We start from the raw sequence: 22,500 nt of genomic DNA, 5'->3' as shown, positions 1-22,500 counted from the left end.
AAAGGAAACTTTTCAAATGGTAATTTACCGTGCTAAAAAATAGTCATCTTCTCCTCCTACTTTGCTCTCTATTATCCCCTGCATCTATATTTATCAACCAATCAGAAATCCCATTCCTAAATAATGAGTGTCACCTTATGTACATATGGGTGTGCCATAATGTTCAGCTGTTTGACCTGATATGGAGTCATTATCCATTGGAATGCCTGGTAAACATACAGTACATTAGGAGTAGTAAAGTGTGTATATCTTTACAAGATTTGTTCATAAAATATTTTAATTATCCAGAAAGATAAATAATCTGGGGATGAGCTATGTTCATGGAAATTAATTAGTTTTATATTACTAGATCATTTGTAACTTGAGATCAAATGCAGTGAAACAGCTAATTGTAATGTTTCAAGTGCTATTGTATCGAGGGGTGGCAGCAGCAGAGCTAATTACAGTACTGCTAATTAAACCTGGCACTTGAAGAGCGACTAGTGGAAGGAGTAAAACGACTCCTCAGAGGCAGTACTTTTTAAGTAAAAGTGTGCAACTGCTGAGCAAACATTAGAAGAGACGCTGTAAAAACAAGATTATCTCATAACAGCAAAAAAAGAAATTAAGAGAGGTATTATTCGGTTTCTTGGCATGCATGACCGGACACTTACAGGGGTGGGAAAGTGGGTTTTCGCCATTTCATGGAACATTAGTTGCTGCACTGCAGTTTGCCCTCTAAAACACATGTACAGCGAGGTATGAGTATACATTGTGGATTTCTTAGACAATGTGACCACACTTACCTTCAGTACAAATGCAAATCAGACATCAGCCCTATCTCACTGGGTACATTTTAGTTTTATTCGCAAAGTATGATGTAAAAGAGAGAACATTTTTCAATTGTCTGTTCAAAAAGCCACGCCCCTGCTTAGTTACTGTTGCTTCGCCTGTTGAACATTCAGCTCTAGAAGTAAACAAAAGCCGGCTTCTCATATCTATTCAGATTTAGCAGACTTTAGCAGCTGTAATTAAGCTAACGTAACATCCATGAGTTTGTGACTTCAAATTCAAATTCAGCGAGTGACAGACTTTAAAAAAAACAACTATCTTGTAAAACGAGTCCTAACTATATATTTGATGGCTACAGACATTATATTATGCTAATATACGCATGCTGAAGCCCATGTAAAAGTCAGGATCGTAACCAGTCCGTGATCGATGTAGAAGTCATGGAAACAGGTTGCTTAGATTACATACTTGTTCATATTTTCAAACGGTTTATCAGTTTTAACGTTACAAAAGAAAAGGCTTTTAGGTTGACAATTGATGTATTTGGAAAACGTAACGCTATCTTGGGCAACGTTGGCTGTGGTTGTTAGGAGTATCAAATGCAAGCAGCAGGACAGAGCTGCTAACATTAGCCTAAACTCTTACAGCTTTCACGACCAGCTTCCTCACAGAGGGGGGGAAATACAACACACTGGATGTGCTAGTTGTGAATGGGGCTTATCTTTTTTTTTTTCTTCATAATATGTAACCCTACAAACTAATGTAGGCTAGTCATTACTTCTGCCAAGGAGGATATGTTTTCAGTTCGGTTTGTTTGTCTGTCAGCAGGATCATGGGAAAAACTACTGGCCCATTTTTCATGACATTTGGTGGAATGGTGTAGCATGGACCAAGGAAGAACCCATTACATTTTGGAGCGGATCTGAATTATGGGGCAAATGGACTTCCGTTAACATAGCGAGATAGGTCATGGCCTTGGTGAGAGTCTGCAATCTCCAAGTGCCCTTCTAGTCAATAATGTGCTCCTTGTCCTTGGAAGTAATGCTCGGTTACTACGGTTGGTAGGAAGATAGTTATCCCCAAATGCTAACGATTGCTAACGATCTATTCAATACAATTTTGCCCTTGCATTTTGGGTTTTGTAAAGGCTAAAGAAATAAACAACCCTCCGAACTCGTTAAATGCTGAATCGCCCTTACTACAGCGCAATGGACGCTACCTCAACATGTGAAGAAATCCAAAGCTTGACTGGCCGTGCCGTGCCTTGTTATGGTTGCTAAGCTATGACTGGACAATCACTGTTCTGAGGAGGGGTCAGCAGATATTTCAAAATCAATAAATCAGAATCAGTACTGAAGACAAAAAAAGTAACAAAATCAGATCCCTGGCTGGGAGAATCTGTATTGAGCTAGTTTAACACTGCAGGTTTCTGGTTGGCTGAACTGCTAAGCCCAGTAGGACGGCCACACACACACACACACACACACACACACACACACACACACACACACACACACACACACACACACACACACACACACACCTTTTATCTAACGATCACACAGATGCAGCCAATTTACTTGAGTTGGAAAAACTTGTTTATCTGCCTGAAGGAGCATAAGTAAGTGTGTGGTGAGGTTGTCAGCTCATCATGGGTCACCCCACACACCCACCCACCCACACCTCGACACTAATCATCTTTATGATCGCCACACCAGGAGGTGATAGGAAGCCTGTGTGTGATGACTTTGTGCGTGTGTGTGCGTGTGTGCATTCAGGCTCTTCAGATTATCACAAGTGACCCCTATTAGAGTCAGGGTGACCTCTCACACACACACACACACACACACACACACAACATCTTCCCCATCCCTGCCCTACTCCCTTTGACACAGTGCTTGAGTCAGCAGATCTTTACAGCCTCTCTTCTCTTGGTCTTACATTTTCCCATTTGTTCTCTTTTTCCTAAACTGTTTGTCTTTCTTCTCTTGCCTAGTCAAATAACTGTCTTTCACAATATCTCACACACCCTATCTTTGCTTAAATCTCTGCCTCTGTCTGTGTCCTCGCTTTCCCAGAGGAGGCAGAGGGAGAGTAGTGATGAGAGTGCTTCGCTGACGTCACTGAAACAAATGGGCTGTTCGCTATCTGGGGCACTGGTGGCGGGCGAGGTGGGTTGGGGGTGGAGACTCACACCGCAACTTTACACTGCCGTAAAAACACACAAACGTTGTTGTCTCACACACACACCTTACTGTTCCCTCCCTCGCTCTCTTTCACACACACACACACACACACACACACACACACACACGAGGAAAGCGGCATGTCCTGCTACCATCAGCACTTTCACCGGTGTCCTCGCCAGACCGTCCCTGTCTCCTCTCATGTCCTTAATGACTCTCACACTCTGTCTATTCTCTCTCTCCATCTTCTCCTTCTTTCACCCTACCACTTCTCCCTCCCTCTTTTAATGTACTCCGTCCTATGCTTGTGTTCAGTTTTGATGTACAGAGTCACAGCTCTGTATTCTGATTCCGGGTGCACTTAGGTGCAATCAATCAGACTGTAATTTCCCCCGCTGACACTTACAACTATCTAGTACTGAAAAATAAAGGATGATGGGAAGGATGTCCGAGGACTTGACGTCCTTCAAAACAAAACTCCCAGAAAAGGGTTTCACAGTGTTTTTATACTGTACCTTGCGGTCTGGCAAATCTTTGTGCTGTGACATTCCTCGAAGTCACAGTACACTGAGGGAAAACTATGAGGGCTATTACTGTAAAAAAGGCTATTCATCATAAAAATAAATAATGTTTAAGCCTGACAGGTTAGAGTTGGAGGTGGTTCATTTTTCTGCAGTGTTCAACTAGCAAAAGCAGTTATTCTTAAGAATAAATAATTCTTTCAAACAAAACCAAATTTGAGGGGAGAAAGTCATTGTTCATACTGCAAAACACAGCTAGATTAGTCACTATTAAACTGGGAGGTTTTTTTTTTTTTTTTTAAATTGTAAAGCATTAGAATAACTAAGACCAGGTATAAATCTCATGAACAAATCCAAGTTCAGGACAAAACATCAGAATGCACTTCTAATATAAAAGCTGTGCAGGAAACACCAATTTCAAAGATCAGACTGGGTGTACTGAAGAGGCACATTCATTTTTATTACCGCCCCCAAGGAGGTTATGTACTGTATTTTTTTGATGTTTTGAATTTTGTTTGGTTGATGTTTGTTTGTTTTATCAGCAGGATTACAAAAGAAACAACTGGCCAGATTACCATGAAACCTGGTGAAATAGTGCGGCATGAGCCTAGGAAGATCCCATTACATTTTGGAGCAGATCCGAATCACAGGTGGATACACAAATCATTTTCATTTACATTGCAAGATAGGGCATTTGTGCTGCATTCACATGTGTAAGAATAATCGGAAAAATTAGTTTGACTGGGAAACTTCACACTGCAATAACATTGCAACATGCCTTGGCAGAGGTCTGTGCTTTCCAAGTACTCTTCTAGTTAGACAATGCTAGCAACATGGCTCTTGGTACGGCAATATCGGCACTTTGGTGGAGACTGAAATATGTCAACAATTATTACATGGATTGGAAATTAAATTGTGTGCAGACATTCATGGTCCCCACAGGATGAGGCCTACTGAATTTGGTGATTCCTCCACTTATTGTCCAGCACCACCATGACAACTATTAGATGGATTTCCATGAAGTTTGACGTTTGTAGAGTTGTAGGAGTAGTTGTAGCTGTCTGTCTTTCTTTGTTGGCTACTTTTCTACTTTTGAAAGATGTTTCTATTCACTAAAAGGATTTTTTAATTTTTTGTCGAACGTCACTATGGTATTTCAAACTTTTCTCCTCGTCACATTACAGAATTGCGAGTGTTTGCAACAAGTTAGCCACTGAGTATCTGGCTTATGTGTACCACGGTAAATTAATTCTTCCTGGATACATAAGAAACATGTGCACACACTGCATGAATTCCTTTTGTTGACAAGTTATTGATAGTTCATGCCTTCACTGAGTAATGTGATTGGATGTAGAATTTAATAAAGTTAATGCCAGTTATGAAAATATGATTTGACATCCTATTTTATTTTAGGATTTTGTTTATAGCTGTTATACAGTGAATAGAGCTTAAAGTGACTATATGTAACTTTTCAGCAAACAAGACTAACAGTGAAAAGAACACTATTTTTACGTAGTTTTTATTAGTGCCGTTGCTGTGGTTCGATTTTTCCAGCGAAGTCACAGAATGATTTACGGCAGGTAGACGGCGCTACTGTAACACATTCTGATGGGTCACAGATTTTGGCTGAACACCAGAAAAACATGTGTTAGCGTATCCAGACGGGTAAAAGGTAACAGTAGATTTTGTTATATAGGCTAGGCCTAATTGTATTTTAATGTTATTTTAGAAGTTGTCTGTTGTAGTTATGGCTGATACTGAGGCAAGACAATCACAGAAAAGAAGGAAATTGAACCAAGAATAACTAATAACTAAAAGGGAAAGTGAAAGAGGACGGGCGAAAACGCGAGTCACACTAGGTCGGGCTTTCAACAGATACAGTACAATTACGGGATTGTAAATGATTCCAAACCCACCTCGATTTGGCCCTCAGGTACTACGCCCTTCCATTAAGCGCCCGGTTTTTATTTCTTTTCAGTCCGTGTTTGTGTTGGGCTACTATTATTACTTTTTTCTTTTACCTTGCCCCCTGTACTTGTGTAAAGCGTCCGTGAGTTTCATGAAATGCGCTAAATGAATCTATGTTATTATTACGTTCGTTGCTACAACAAACTCCTAATACTTTGGCTGGTGACACAGTGACAGGGATAATGTTGTTACCTGGTTTAGCTCACGATACATCCAAAGTAGGCTAAGTTACCGTAAGCAACACTTGAGATGCAATGATGCATCTGTAACATATTCTCTTATTGTAAATGAATGATTTTCTTTCTGACCAAAACATTCATCGCAACTGTATGACCTCCCAGTAACGCTAACTCAGTAATCTACAGTGGGTAATAAAGCACCATAAAGAAAAGACCTTTAAGACAGCAGGTGTGGTAAAACACTACCACTGTTGTCCAAAGCAGCCGCTAGAATCAACACAAACTGAAAGTTACATATAGCCACTTTAATAGAAACCAAACCAAAGAAGGCATTAGCGCAAAATATCTCATGACATTAAAAATAACTAAATCAGAATTGGAAAATCAGTTGCAAGAAATGCTGGGAAAGATAATAAATTCAGCTGGATTATGTGTCCAAACACCCATTGGAAGAAGGGCTTTTAGCCTTTCAAAAATCGATTTTTAAACTAACTGACTTCTATATGACCCCTTTCTGCCTCTCACTCGGACACTCACATCTTGTACGATCATTCGCTACATCTTTGCCCCGTTCTCGTAATTCTGCAAGCAAATTAACCTCTCTTTTTATCACGCATCCTCACTTCCTCTCTACCTTCATATAACCTTGTTTAGGTCTTGAGTGGTGGAAGCATTACACACTCCCAGGAGAGAGACCCAGCAGTCTGAGCTCCCCTGTCCAGGGATGGAGCTCCCTAGAGGGGAGGGATGAGAGTTCTGAGGCTGTGGGTGAGGGGCTGTAAAATGGCTCACCCAGCCATTGTTTGGAGTTTCCTGCAGGAATGTTTTGGTACATATTGGCCTCATCATACAAAGGCTTGGAAGCAGAGGCACATGCTGATACATAATAACAACTGAGACAATGGCTAGATAAGGAGTCCGGACTAAGATCTCATCCCATCCCTGCTTGTAGATTATTTCAAAATTTAAACTTTATGTTATTTATTACTCTGTAAAGTTTGGTGACGATCACAGAGGAGTAGACACGATGCGATGCAAACTCCAGATCCTGCAGTGGTGTTTCTTTTAGATGTACTCTTAAAGTGGCTTTGTACCAGCACGAAAGTGAAATTGTGATCAAAGTTATTGACTGACTCTTGATTGCTCATAAGATTCAGAGTGTCACTGGGGAATGAGCCAGGAAGGACACAACTTGAGATGAAGAACTGAATGAGTACCAATACCAGTCTGTCGACTATCCACACACAGACACACGCACACACACAAAATGCGCTATTACTCTAATCACTATCCCAGCCCGTTGACAAATATGGCAGCTGAGGCAAAGAAGAGATATTAAAACTTAATTCACCTGCTATTTGCTCTGAATGGTAAATTCCCACATTGGATTTGAAAGCAAGGGCTAAATATATTACCAGGGAACAGCAGAATAAAATGCATTTTAAATGGCTGCATTTTGCTGACATCCAGACCAACTTAAAATGAATAGACTCAATTTGAATATGCTCAGATATTACAGTCTGTTGATCCACATTCCACTTGTTGGCCACAGACCTGCAGTAAATTCAAAGCGAGTTGTAGTCCACATACTCTTTTGAGCTCAACCTAAACTATATGTTTTATAGTTTGGTCATGTGTGATGTCTATCAAGCTTACATATTTTGCCGTTTTCATTGCCATTGGACTACTAAAATGGCAATAACAATAATAAATCTACACTGCTAACAGTCATACCATTAATATTTATTTATTCATATCCCACAATTGCTCAGTGAGAGTGTACGTATCCCTGTTGCCCTTGGTCAACCTGAGATGGCTGCAATTGAATGTCTGTTATGTTATGTATTCATGGAAATGAGTATTCAAATTTAGAATGTTGAAGGTAAAAACTAAAGGCTGATACCGATACCAGCACTTTGAACTGAAAAAACCCATTCCTTTCAACCTCTTCTTCCCTTCTTTACCTCCTCTTCTTACTCCTTGTATTCCCTCTTTATCTCCTTCTTTCCTTCTCTATCTCCTATTTACTTTTTCTACCTCCTTATCTATCTCATTCTTTCCCTCCTTATTCTCCTATCTTTTTCTTCCGAACGTCCTGTTCTTTTCCTTATTTCCTTTTCAACCTCCCTACCTCTTTTCTTTCTACATCTCCTTCGATTCTCCCTTCCTCCTACCTTCGATTCCTTCTTCCTCCTTTTCTTCTGTACTCTTCTTGCTTCTCAAATACCCAATATATTGTGTTGATGTAATAATAACAATAACAACAATAACTTAATTTTTACGTCCAAAAAACATGCATTCATGCAGTTTTTCCTGAGCTTGAGCTTTATTCTTCTTAGAAAAGCCCCTGAAAGCACAGCACAGAGTCCTGAGGAGACTAGAACACTGTCACTGAAACCCCCGCAAATGAAATTGCTTTAGGCTTAGCAGCTTTTTAAAGCAGGGTGAACCGAGAAAATAACCTTTCAGGATGGAGCTTTCATCATATCAGAAGTGGGCCAATATCTAATATGTAACACAAATCAGCTTTCTAAGTCGGCTATGTTAATGCTTGTATCCATCATAACATCATCAAACACTCAGTGGTAACCCTTAAAATCAAAAATAGGTGACAAAAGGCAATTTCTTTTCACACAAAAAGCCGCAAGAAAGCCGTCTGACTTTATTCGATGTAAATGCTCTTTACTATCGGGAGCATTTATTGGACATTGTACAAGGCCATCTTCAGTGTGCCGGCCAAGCTTGAACCAGTCAGCGTGTTGATCTGAAAAGGAATGTACAGTCTATTGACCCCAGTTCTGTGGGTCTGTGGTTTCTAATTTTACAGCCAGATTTCTCTCAGCTCTGACTATAATGGATGGGACGGCCAAGAGGGAGCAGGGACACCTGGCCGCTGAGCCTCGGTCAGCACCCCCGGCATGACAGGCCTGATGAATGCAGGCTGATGAGTACACACACTTGCTCTACTACAGCCTGGTGCCTCGCTCTGTGGGGCTAAAGCAGGAATGCAGTGCGGTAATGCACTGCAGGTGGGTTTGAATAAGGGCTTTTAAATGACTGTACATTATATTAGTAGCTTCCACTAAAGAGCAGCATACTGCCAATAGAACACTGCATTTTACATGTCCATTGTACTTGAATTATTACTAACTCTAATGCTTTAATATAACTTGTGTAGTATGGCTTATTAATTTGAGGAACAAGATTACCATTCACATTTCATATCCACAGCTCGACTTGCTTTACTTGCTACAGGGCATAGTGAAAACACAATGGTATTAATATTGCTTCTGTTCTAAAGATGCTGTTACTTCAATATCACTTCACAATGGATTAAAGACAATAAAATAAATGGGAAGACAGTAATGTAAAGCTATATTAATAAAAAGAAAGATCACTCTCTCTCTTAACTTAGTTATCGTTGACAAGAATGAGAATCTACCATTACAGAAATAAAGTGGTTGTAAATGATCTCTGCAAACCCTTCTTATGCTATGCAGAAATCAGGGATTAGCATAGTGTTCCAATCATTGTTAAGTCACTCTAGCTGAGACATCAACATCAAAAAGGTTCAATCTGACAGCGACAACTCAGGGATAAATCAGACTACAGCTTGGGAATACCTCTTAACCACTTCCTGCTGCTCTGCAGTGACCTACTTAGCATGATTTGGTTTAATCAAAAAATGTTGCGGGAATTTCCACAGCTTGAGCAAAACGTCTAGCACAGAGTCTTCTGATGCCCTGATGTCTCTCTCTGAACTGTATGTGAGGTCCTGGCTTGTGTTAGTCAGTTATGCACCTCTACCGCCAACATAAATCTTATTTTGGTCTAATTCTCTACACCTAAAATATTATTTTAGGAGCTGTGAAATCAGCCAGGCTGCTGTTTAGGTGTCAGTGAGTTTAGAGGTTTGTTTCGTATCATGATCTCACACGGGAGTCTTCATCTTTTCAGAGGAAGTTTAGATTAACGTAATAAACAAGGAACCAACTAAAGGAAGCGTTGCGTAATGTCGACACAAGTGATTCTGACTAAACAAGGAAGCAATGCTTCCCTATTTTAATGGAAATTGAAAGGAATGTGCTGCAGGGTGTGTCTGTTTCTGAGTGTTTAACTGCTGAGTGTGTGCTTGTGCACAAGAAGGTCTTTGCATGTAAGATGTGTATTAGCACACAATGTATAATGTGCACCAGCCCATAATTACCCACTTTTGGTTACAGGGAAATCCCAGTTTTACAAAAGACATTTATCAATAATGGATACATTCAGCAGAAAATGAGTCGCTTTTTTATTTTTTTAAAGAAATAGTTCGCCATTTCAGTAAAACAGCTACAATTCAAGCTACAGCCAGTATCAGGTTAGCTTAGAGCAAAGACAGGAAACAGTGCGAAACAGCTAGCCTGGCTCTGTTCAAAGGTTATAAAATCCACCTGCCCTCACCGCTAAAGTTCATTAAAAAACGTGTTATATCTTTTTTGTTTAATTCATAAAAACTTAGTAGCTTCTTATTTACCGTTCAGACACCAGAGTAGTATCGATCTTCTCACCTAACACTCTGCACAGAAAATAAAGGTGGCACTTAATAGATACAAAATGGATATACATAAGAGTAGGCATACTGCATATCGTACAAAGTACTGCATAATCTAGGGATCAAACATTTGATGGTGTGATTAAAGAAAATATATCATAACAAAGCAAATACACTGTCCTTGGACTGCTGTTTTCATTAAATATAGTCAGTAGTCAGTATGTAGTAAGCTCCAAATGGCACCAGTCCATCTGAATATCAAAGTGAATTTTTCGTGTTCTATCAGTTGGGTTTTAAAGGAATTACGTTCTGAATTATTAACAGACTGCATACTAGAGGATTAATGTAAATGCAAGCTACAATAGTGTATTTGAAGAAGAAAATATTCTCTATTTCCATCTTGTTAGAAATTTATAAATCGACAACTCTTTAATCTTAATATTAATCTCTCCTCTCCCTTTCAAAAGCTGCACTGCACTGCCACATATAAATTGAGACATTGTGCTGACTTGATCAGACCTCTTTCTGCAAAAACAGTACAACATCTGGTCAAAAGAAATCACAATTAATAAAATACAAAAGTTCTCCCAAACATAGCGGAGATTGGTTGAATTTTAATTTCCCAATTATTGTGTTTGAAAGTCTGCAAATCCATGGAGGGACTGTGTTATTCTTCCAGCTTTCAACTATGTTTTCTTATTAAGTTAATTAATTTGATTATTCATTTGATTCCATCCTTGTCCCCCATCTCGCCTCCAGCTCATACTGAGCTAATTAATTTCTCCGCACTCCACAGCCATTTCTATTATTCACTCTGTGTGTCCAATGTGTACGTTCTCAATAGCTGCACACACCGTTTGTATTCCAGTCACCCTTCCACTTCCCCCACTGTTGATCCTAATGCTGATATGAACATGTATAAGTGATCCAAATGTGCATGCATGTTTGTATTTATGAAGGTGTGGGAGAGACAGACTTGAGTAATGCTATAACTTGTTGATGTAGCCTCCGTTGACTTCCCTGGAGGGGTTTTCATTTGTGTGAATGTATGTGTATGTGTATGTGTGTGTGTGTGTGTGTGTGTGTGTGTGTGTGTGTGTGTGTGTGTGTGTGTGTGTAAGCCTCCTACCTCGTTGCCGTACATCATGAGGTGGTGGGTGGTGATAAGGGCTTTGAAGACCACCACCCAGCTAGAGTTGGCCGTGCGCTCAAACAGCGTGTCCGCCAGCTGGGGAATGCTCACATTCATCTCATTGGTGCAGTGGATCAGATCTGGCAGGAATAAAAGAGACACACACAGAGTTACACAACAGCAGTAATGAGAAAGGCTTTTAAAAAAGGTTTGATAACCCAGATGGAGAGCAACGGAAGATTGCTTTTCACACAGAGACAGAAAAATGCAGATGCACAGATGTACCAAGGAAGGACAGACGAACACAACGCACGTGCTTCAGCTGAATTCTTCAGTGGATAAAGTGTGCAGGACAGGTGCTAGCTGCAGGACTTTTTTTTCTAACCTTCTCCTCCGCTCTCCTCACTTTCACTCAACTGCATCATCTCCCTCTTTTTTGTTCTCTATTGAGATATATCAGCAGAAGTTCAGGTGGCATTTATTTACCAAAAACCATGCTGGAAAATATAACCTTCGCAAAAATGTCAAGTTGCACAATGCACAGCCTTGGAAACTAGATAAGTACTTTTTAAGTGTTTAAGGTTTAACTCTTTTATGTCTGTATTGAGGTGTGAGGGATTCTTAAAAGATTATTTAAACTTATGTATTTAAAATCATGTATGTATTATTGTATACTTTTACAAGTATTCACAACTTCTTTGTAGTGGTCCTCACCATATTTGGTCTGCTTTTAGAATAATATATATGGTATGGTCTTTGCTAAATAATGAATTAGTCAATCGACAGACAACTCATCAGCAACAATTTTGATGATCAATTCATCGTTAAAGTACATTTTCATCTTGGACTCTCGGAAATTTGCTGACAGTTATCTGTAGCTTAATAGATAATAATATAGTTAAAAGATTTAAATGACAGTTTATAATATTTTCTTCTTCTAAGGCCACAGGTGCACATGCACTCAAATGCTTCCGCACATACAGAAAACATGAACCATATACACATGCATTCCTTAATACTGTAGCAATATACAAGTTAACTGTAACTGGCACATGTCTTTAATACAGCTAGGCCTTCAGTTGAACAAAAATCAATATCATGACATATAATCACCAAATTGACGGCCCCAATTTTAACTTCCATCAAGGCTCATTGTGTTACATGCTGCTTTGATTTGAATGGATGTGTAGAATAAGGAAGAAAAAAGGCAGAAGCATGTGGCTGAATGAAAGACTGGGTGTTTTTAGGAGACTGGGGAGAAGATTTGACCAAATACACAGACGTGAGAAAATATATTCATTCTCACAATGAACGCTAACTTTTTTTACCATTTGCGGATTCAGAAAACCCCAGATATGTAGACATTTGCGAGTCTGAAGATTTCACATTCATCCTAGAGGTGAAAAGGGAAGTCCTATTTCTTTTACGCAAGATCTTATCGAGCTGTCGATGCATAAAAACCTCTTTAATTTACAACAAGCCAACTTTATTTGCAAGGTGCTCGATAAGATCGGACCAGATACTAACAGCTTGGCACCACCTCATCGTTCTCACCACTTTAGTTGAGATCGATTTGAACGGATTCTTGTTCAGGTCCCCAAGCTTATTAAAAAGATTCAGTGTCTTTACTCACAATAGGTAACACACACACACACACACACCCTCTCCAGCAGAGACATCGACACGGACACACACAGCTAAATTGATTCACACCAGATATCAGATTTTGTTGTTTCATTTCCCTGGCGCTCTTCGTCCCTTTAATTCCTTCGCCTTTACCTCCAACCTGTCTCTCGCTCTCCCTCCATCCACCTCCACTCTCCATCCTTTGTTCTTCACCACAGGGCATTATGAGCTGGCAGCTCACACACACCTGGTAACTACGGAAACAGCTTCTCATTAGACTACTGTAGGACTGTAGCAGGGAGAGTCCCGTCGGGAGACTTCATCATCATAATCAGGTGCGCGCGCACGTACGAGCACGTGCACCGATTCAATGAAGCCCATCTTTGCGCTTTCCTTCGCTCACTTAACGCATCTCCCCACACACACAGTAACAAAACACAGCAGACTTCCAGTCCAGCATTATTCCCCATCACTCAACATGGCACCTCTCCCACTTCAAAACACAGAACACACCATGGGGTGGGCTATTTAGTCAACACAATACAAAAAGGTACATAACAGCACAATACATCCATTCAGTTTTCAAGTGGGATTTCATGCCTATTGGGAAACGTCCCAGGCTATATGAATGCATCAGCATTGTTGAATGAGTCTTGTCAATACTAGCCTTGCTCTGACGGTTATCATCATCACCTTGTCTTTCTGTCTTTTCTGGCTCTCTGTAACATCTTTTCCCCCTTCAGTACTCCATTCCCTGCATGATATCACCAATGCTGATTAGATGAATTTCTTATCTTTGAACCGGGAACAGGCATTAAGAGCGACCGGTGGCTTTGTTTTCAATCTATCCACTCCATCTCTCTTTTATTTTATCTGCTGCTGTCTTTTCTTTCCACCTTCTGTTTAACAGAGCTCATGTTTTTTCATTAGGTCTGGAAGTGGTGTGAGAGAGAGAACTAAGAGAAGGACTGATTAGGTCTGTGGGGAACACGCGTGCACGAGTGTGTATGTGCACGAGTGATAATGTAAAGAGGCTACATGTGCTGACTTAATCGGGAATTAAGGGTGGAAAGCATTAGATGCCACTGATCCCAGAGCAGGGGGAGAACAAGGGAAAGCGATTGAGGCATACATATGGCACAGAAAAATGGAGGGTAGGGGTAAAGAGAACAGAAAGGGGAAAGAGAGAGAAATGAGGTAAGATATGAGTCAAACATGGAGGGACAAAGAGAAAACCATGAGTGACCAAGAATAGAGGGAAAGGAGAAATAGATAATGAGACACGAGAGGCATGAGTGTCTCTTCATCCGGACAATTTGCAGGAATCCACACAGCTCAACAAGCCTCCTCGCCTCGTTTTATCTTTCCTCTCTTTCTTGACATGGTACACAGCAGAAACAGGTCAGAGGGTGTGTTTTTTTCCCCAAAGCAAACCCTGAGCAATTATTCAGACCAAAAAATGAAAAATACACAAGATTCAGTCGTCAACAATCCTCGACAGCAAGGCTCTGGCCGACACGTCAACGCCCTGCGAGCAATTACCTGCACAAAAGCTGCACAAGGATTCTGACCCGGCTAATTGAAACAGACATATTACAAGGTAGTTTAACAACAGAGAACTGAAGCTCATTGTAGGAGAAAATATAACAATGTCAAAAGTCTATCTTCACTACAAGTATACATTGAAAGCTGAAGTCAAATGGTCTTGGTGGGAACTTGACTGTTTGGATAGAATTGGTCTATTCTGCATAAGGATAGTCTCGCTTTGCCAGACCTTCCTCCACCGCAGCGCTGCGGAGGAGGGTCTGGCTAGTCCACACAGCATTCCAGGTTGGGAAAAAAAAAAAAAAATGTGCTCAAGTTTACTGGCATTTCTTTAAACCAATCCCAATCGTCTTGGGCAGCGCTGAGCACCGGGAAAAGCCGCGGCGCCGCTGCAAAATAGCCTCAGGAAGGAACTTGTTTGTTGTGTACGTTCAAAAGTTGTTTTAGTTGTGCATAAGAAGACTGTCTGGATTTACCCTGCAGAGATCTGAGAAAAGGTTAACTATAGTCCTCATAAATCGATTTAAAATGCCAACATAAAGGAGGCCTAAATGAGTGAAATCTGGCGGAATTTCCGTCGGCAACGGAGCAATCCCGGAAGTGGAACGTCAAGGATATAGACTAGCATAAGGTTAACCTATTACTGTATGAGGCTGTGCAATATGGCGGATAATCTTATACAATAATCATTTTACTCAACATGGCTTTTGTAACCAGACATATTAAACAATCAGACTGCATTAATTCAGATGTGTGGTTATTTTGAGTATGACAGTGTTATTCAGATGACGAGTGCACACTGCAAGTTGGTGTGTTCACATCCCAACATGCTATTAGGTGTGAGGCTGAATAAATGTTCCCAATATGACAATTTATGAAGTACAATGATGACATTTCCATATTAGATATCATTTACCTACGAACAAAATGTTGTGATTTTTCCCTTGGGACTGGCAAATTTGAAAACTGATAGATTCTGGATTATAATTCCTGTATTTCATATCTCATTTTGTCCGTTCTCATGTACAATGTGTTTATAGGTTGCAACAGAGCTGTGTATTAAGAAATCACATAATTTCAATGTGATCAGACTTTGAAAAAAATTTGAAAAACATTTTGGGAAATCCACTTATTGAAATCTAATAAAACTTATGAAATCAACACCACTCAAGAAATATGAAGCTACAGCCAGCAGCCAGATTTTATCGGTACACAAATAGAAATGTCAAAAGTGCTGTTTCTCCCTGCTTCCAGTCTTCATGCTAAGCTAGCTACCTGCTAGCTTCATATTTAGCATACAGATACGAGAGTCGTGTCAATCTTCTTATTCAAATGTCAGCAATAAAGCGCAATAGGACAATTTTCCAAAAATGTTGAACCAATCCTTTAAGATGATCACTTCATTGCTTAGCACTAAATATACATATTGTAGTTCTTAGATAGTGCCTTTTAGGAATGAAACAATGTATTAGCAAATGATTGATCAATTCATAATATCGGATTAAATTCAGATAAAACAAGCAATTTGAGTACGTCAACGTGGGTGCAGGGAACTTATGACAGGCACTTTTCACTATTTTCTGACATTTATTGATTAATTTATCGTGAAAATGGCTTTATTTTTTCTTCTTCCTTTCTTCTGTAGGCCTTCTTCTCTCTCTTACATTTAGTTTTTCCTTATCTGTTTAGCTTGTCTGACTGTTGCTGCATTGTACAAGAAATGTCCATTGTGACAACCTAACACACATGTGGGAGGAATGGCTGCTGAGTAAATGTGATCTCATTCCCAACAGTAAGCTTCTCTGTCCCTCTCTGATCTGAGCTCCATTGTTACTGGTCATCTGTTGATCTCTGTGGGCTCTTGATTGAACCACAATAGAGCAGAGACTTCCTGGTACCAAGGGACCAGTAACCAGTGTAAGAGCTCAGGATCAGAATCTGATGAGGAAGTGTGTGCTTGGTACCATTTGATGCAATAAACCTAGAGAAAATCTATCAATATTTTGTAACATTGTTATTGTGTGCCAGTAAGTATATTTAACCTGAACTTGAGGGAGTTCCTGTTTGTTTGAGTGAGTGAGTGAGTGAGTGAGTGAGTGAGTGAGTGAGTGAAAGCAAGTGGTCAGATCAGAGCAGAGGAAGAAAGGCAGGAGGAGGAGACAGAGATCATATCTGGCTACCTTCTATCTGGGCTCTGCTTTCGGGTCTTCCCATATCGACCCACCCACACCCACACCATCTTCTTCTTTATCTCTTCTGATCTGCAGATTATTCAAACAATATCATATTGTTTGAATAAAGCTTTCATAGAGGAAAATCATGTTTTTTTTGTTTGTTTTTTCATTTGACAGGTTTTTATTCATTAATTGATCATTTTGTTTATTAACATGACCAAAACCCTATTGGGAAAATTGCTTAAAATGTGCATCAAGTTAAACCTTTAATAACTATTGTTTTGGCCATTTAACGTCAGCAAAAACACAACACTATTAATAACTAAATTATTAAGCGGTTGATGTGGCAAACCTATTAACAGTTGCCACAGAGAAACATTAACATTCATTCGGGGTCATGTTTCCATCCAAATGACAATTGTAAGTCTGATATTCACTCTCCTTTTAGCTCCGTTTTGCTCTTCATCAACTTTCATCTCTTTAGCTGCTAAATGCTCCCCTATGTTCACCAGCTAGTCACTTACTGTGTTTCGTGCAGGACAGGTGGTGTTCAAAAGGTATTTAGAGCTTTTCTATTGGAACCTACCTAACTGCCTGATGCAGATGAAAAAAATCTGTCTGGCTGTAGCATTTAAAGCTGGTATCAGTCGGTATGGACCGGTATCTTGCAAGCTACTATCAGTGGACTTCACAATCAGTTTCAACACCAAGATCTGGAAAGTGGGATCTGGATAATTCAACAATACCTCCTGGTGGGATAGAGGTCTGAAGTGGATTAACCCTTATGACCAGGCCTGCAACCATTTTCTCAATCCTGTCTTGACATCTTTTGAAGCCTTGGTCGGGCATGACGGGACATCAGTGCCTTGCTTTGTGTGCTTTACACAGTTTGTCCCCTCAGAGACCACCAAGGGAAGGCCAGGCTCACATAGCTGGGATTCCTAACGACATGGCTCCGCAGAGAACATATCTGGACTAATCGCGAAGACTTTTTAAGACACATTTAAGAGAGATTCTTCTGAAGACAGTATGTTGACAACTCTGTCAAAATACTTTGAAGGAACACATGACTGTCAATGTAATCATTAACGTTGTGACCTTCCTGAAAACAATGCTGTCCTAGCAGCAAGAAGATACAACAACGTCCGTTATTTTCTTCATTTAGTAGTTTCTCACTTTGCTCAACCTCATTGCCCCGAGAAGGTGATTTCATCCATTTTTGGACAACATGCAGCCTGGAAACATCTGTTAGCTAGGCCAAACCACTTTATAGCTTGAGTCAGAAAGAATGTGGTCATATGTAGGGATGTCGCGGTATTGATTTTTTTTTTTGTACCGCACAACTTTGTGAAGCCATTTAAACTGTTGCGGTTACCGCCATAAAAAAAAGTTAAAGAAACCGAACTTAACTAATACAATTCTTTGTTGTTGTCTCAAGGGAATTTTCTCTTTCTGGTTTCGTCTCTCAAAACGAGGTCAGAGGTCAACTACACAACAGAACAACACCTCTGTTGCTTGTGGGGATTCAATGTCTTACTGAAGGACACTGCCAACGAGAAGGCTTGAATGTTGGCCATTCAGTTGAAGGACGACGTCTCTAACTGCTCGACCACCCTGCGGCTCTGATCACTCCACAGGGAATTGAGATTATGAAGGTTTAATAACACTGCTAACTGAGCAAGGGTACCGCCGCAGAGTTGACTGACCTTCATTCTGACTGTGTACTGAGTAACAGGGCGCCGTGCGTACACATTAACAGACACCACACAGCTGAAAAGCCAGACACAGGAGTGCAGCCCCAATCTGTTAAAGATTAACGCTCCGCAGTATCAGCACCTTGTCTGGCATGTACTAGTAATCTCCTTCTCTCCTCTGTCTGTTTCTGTGTTAGGGACTGTAGACAGGGTTTGCTTCAAAAGAGGATTCCCTGTCCACCCCTCCCTCCCTCTTTCTTCCCCTCTCAAATCCTTCTGATAGGAGGTGGAGAGAGCTGTGAAGAATTGTAAGACTTCTAAGCCTGCTAAATTTGAAAAAAAACCCATCTTTTTCTTCCTTTTTTGGCTTTACAAATCACACTGAACGCTAACTAACAGTGCTTTCTGTAAACACTCTATAAAGAGTGGATGGATATGAAAACTGTTGTTGGTGTTGACAGGGAAAACAAAGCTTTTCCTACATGATGCAGTACACGTCTGTCCCATCCAATTCTTTCTATGATCGCTCACCTTGCTGCCAATGCAATCGAAGACACAATAGAGGTTTTATCATTGATCTGTATAATGTTTATATTGTCAGACGGCTTCTCTGGAATAAAACAGTAATTTGACTGTCTTCGGCCACAGCAGCAAAATCAACAGGTAGCATTTACGAGTCGCAAACAATCTATTCTGTTCTATTCTCATTGCAGTTGTTCAATAAAAGAAACTGAAAAAATGGCAATGACAACTTAATTGTGTTTTCCGCTGTTAAAAGACAAAAAAAAAAAAAAAAAAAGCTATCATGGAGAGGAGGGAACAGAATGAACAAATTGTTTTGTGTTTTTGTGTAGTGCCACTTTAGAGTGGAGAACTTTGTGAAAATGAGCTGAAAATGTGTTAGAAAAAAAGTTTCTTTTATCTTATGTAGGCTAGACGAAATTTAATTTCATTCACGTTGTTGTCAGTTAGCTGATAACAGAAACAGAAAATGTGTCAAAGAGAACCACTAAATTGCATACTCAGCTACGATAAAAGAAATTATAGAACACCGACCCAGACTCTCTGGATTATCTGAGAATGCTTGGTTGGACAGAAGTCATATTCACATGTAAAATGGTATATTCATTTTTCTCCACCTGAGTGTGGACATGGAACGAGGTACAGAAGAAGAGAGTACAGTAGGCTACTGATATGGACATTACAAAAAAATTGGATTGGTTCGGTCAGATTTGACGAATCCAGTATACTATTGCTTAATCACTGTTGTGAATGAAATGATAGCCACGCAATTTAGAAACGTTTTCCTACAACTAGAGCTGTCGATAAATGTAAGAATATAAAGCATAGGAACTATTTTGATAATCGCTGCATATTCATGCAAGAAGATTCTATAGTTCCAGCTTCTCAGGAGTTTCTTTGTCTTATGTGATGCGTTAACTGAACAACTTTGGATTTGGGACTGAAAAATGAGCAATCTGATGACATGATGAAATCGTGACGGGCATTTTTCAGCCCAGATAAATAACCAATTCACCATCATTTTCAGTTAGCTACAACATGATTAAAATGTGTACAAGCGAAAAAAGAAGGCTGGTGTATCAAAGTCTCCACTTGAAGTCATGAAGTGACGGTGTGGTTATCCCAGTATTGTAAATCGCAATATGACCTTTTATTCAAATCATGCAGCCCTATTTTATACACAGAAGAATGACTTCAAGCAGCAAAGCAGCTAGATTTTAAATTCAGCATTAGTGCTCGATATCTGCCAAAACTCAAGAGTTTAGGCATCAGAATCTGAACAGAAAATGCAATGGGACGACGGGGAGGAAAGGTGGAAGGATGGAGCAGAAGAAATAAAGAGAGGGCGAGGGAAAAAAAAGGATTAAGACGAGGAGGCAGAGTGTAGAAACTAAGACAAAGTGTCACCAGAAGTTGGTCTACTAATAGACTGCTTTAATTCTCCCCTTGAGGTCTTAAATAGGAGTGGTTTCTCCGTCTCTCTTAGTCACACACACACACACACACACACACACACACACACACACACACACACACACACATATAGAGAATTAGGGACAGAAGAACTCTCTCGTCTCCAACTGCCATGTTTTCATGGGGGGATTCGGGAAATGTTGTCATGTGAATAGGATGGAAGTCTTTGCGTGCAAGTCTCTGCACACATGTCTTCGGGGATCGTCTACCGGCTTCTGACAGAAAAAGAGAGTGACACCAATGGAGGCAGGGAGACAGACGTACATGCACACAGGTAGACTCTGGGAATAAAAACAAGCAGTTGAACCCTGCCAAAGGCTCCTGAGAGAACACGGCTAAAAATAACCAGACATCAGAACGGGAACAGAAGTACTGAATGTTCCCAAACACACACGCACACACACACACACACAAAGCCTATTTAAAACCATGTACTATCATTACTTAAATGTGTGAAATGAGTGTGTAGTGCAGTACATTGGATTTAGGAGAGGGGACAGCGAGGGTTCCCTTGAGAACGAACCTTGACCCCAACTAGTCCAGTGAAGTTTCTCTGGATAAATAAAGGTTAAATTCATTCTTACTTATGCTCGTATATATATATATATATATATATATATATATATATAAATAAATAAATAAATAGCCCTACAAGTACACTAGCTTTGGAGCTAACATGCAGTAATTTACACAATAAATAGATTAGCAAAGAGCTAGCTTGCTGCCTGTTTGATCATTATTGTTGTATGGTTAATGTCCTTTTTTATCTGTCTACCAATTACAAAAATGTAGCCTATAAATATGACATTTTGAGATACTTCAATGGGTTCTGTGAGTGGTTTTAGATGAATATAAGGAATTTTCTCAACTCATGGAGCAACATGTAATTCTTCAAGTTATCTGAAAACATGAAATCACCAAACTCGTTGGTAGTTTTTGACTTTTCTGAGCTCCAGAATATAGTTGAGAACAACACATTCATACATTATTGCCTTTTGAAGTTGTTATAGTGAACATGTTAGCAAATAATTGCAAACTCACACTTCCAGCAGACAGAGCAACATTAGCATTCATTTGGGAGTCAACAAGGTTGAGAGTGGCGAGAGTAAATGGATCAAAAAGTAATTTGATTCAGTGTTATTATAAAAACATTGATTAGTGCAGCTTTAAGGTCTAATAGTAACTTTTCACTTGTTCATCAATGAAGTAACATTTATGATTCATGTATATATGGAGCAGTGATGTCTGTATAAGTGCAGATTCACCTTCTTTTTGGTATGCTTTATGTGTCTGAAGGAGAGGGAGAGGATATGGGATGTGGTTATTGATGTGGTTTGATTATTTTCTAAATAATAAATGAGTACATGAGGGGAAAATGTGTGGAATAGTGCTACAGAAAGTTAATTAGGGGACTTTCTAGCAATAACATGACTAATGTAATGAAATGTTGCAGTAAATGTAAAGACTTCAAACATCCAATAGATCCTGAATTATGTATTAGACAAAAGCCGGCTAATTTTGATTCTCCGGTGTTGTTTTATAGCATGGTCTGGTCATGCCAGTTCCTGTTGAAGCTGAAAGTGCTTCAATGTGGAACTGTGCAGTGATATCTGTCCACTCAATCACCGACTATGTAGCGTGTTTTGCAACTGATCCCGTACGCACTCAAAGACACTGAAGCACTCTCTTGGGAGGCAGACACACCGCTGCAATTCATCCTTCTTCCCGCACACAAACACACACAGTCTCACACCCAACACTTCACGGGCAATCCCTTGGGCTTCACTTGAATCAGACGTATCCAGACAGTCAGCAGTAAGCCTTTTTCCTGCCTGGTAGTCTAAACTGGGCCTATCTTGGCTCTGCAGCCAGGGAGGGGCTGCCCTGCTCTGTTTAGACAGCATTAGACACACCAACAATCACTTAAGACACAGGCGTCTCCACCATGGTACCCAGCTACACCCTGCAGCAAGTCTATCAGGGCTGGAATCAATGCAACACAAATAGCAGGAAATAAGCAGGACTATTTGTATTCTTCAATGTCCTTGAATCACAATGAACCTTTTTAATTCCGTGAATACGTTCTTTAGTGGTTATAAATCACTCTGTGTGTACAATGACACTTCAGAAGAGTAAAGAATAAAGAAAAGGACAGAGTGACAGAATGGCCGAAAA

The 22,500-nt window shown here is 40.0% G+C and overlaps 1 protein-coding gene across 10 annotated transcripts in view; it reads right to left on the bottom strand.

The window, feature by feature from the left end:
* The window catches only part of si:ch211-200p22.4 (phosphatidylinositol-binding clathrin assembly protein), a 93,126-nt gene that overhangs the window by 57,644 nt on the left and 12,982 nt on the right, over positions 1 to 22,500 (bottom strand). For all 10 annotated transcript variants that reach the window (XM_035994160.1, XM_031304307.2, XM_035994164.1 and 7 more), the window contains exon 2: positions 11,289 to 11,431. In XM_035994160.1, coding sequence (XP_035850053.1) covers positions 11,289 to 11,431 — 143 coding nt within the window. The remainder of the gene's footprint in view (positions 1 to 11,288; positions 11,432 to 22,500) is intronic.

Source organism: Sander lucioperca, chromosome 17 (assembly GCF_008315115.2).
Source record: "Sander lucioperca isolate FBNREF2018 chromosome 17, SLUC_FBN_1.2, whole genome shotgun sequence".
In the NCBI taxonomy this organism is placed as follows: domain Eukaryota; kingdom Metazoa; phylum Chordata; class Actinopteri; order Perciformes; family Percidae; genus Sander; species Sander lucioperca.
This window is presented reverse-complemented; position numbering and strand designations above follow the sequence as displayed.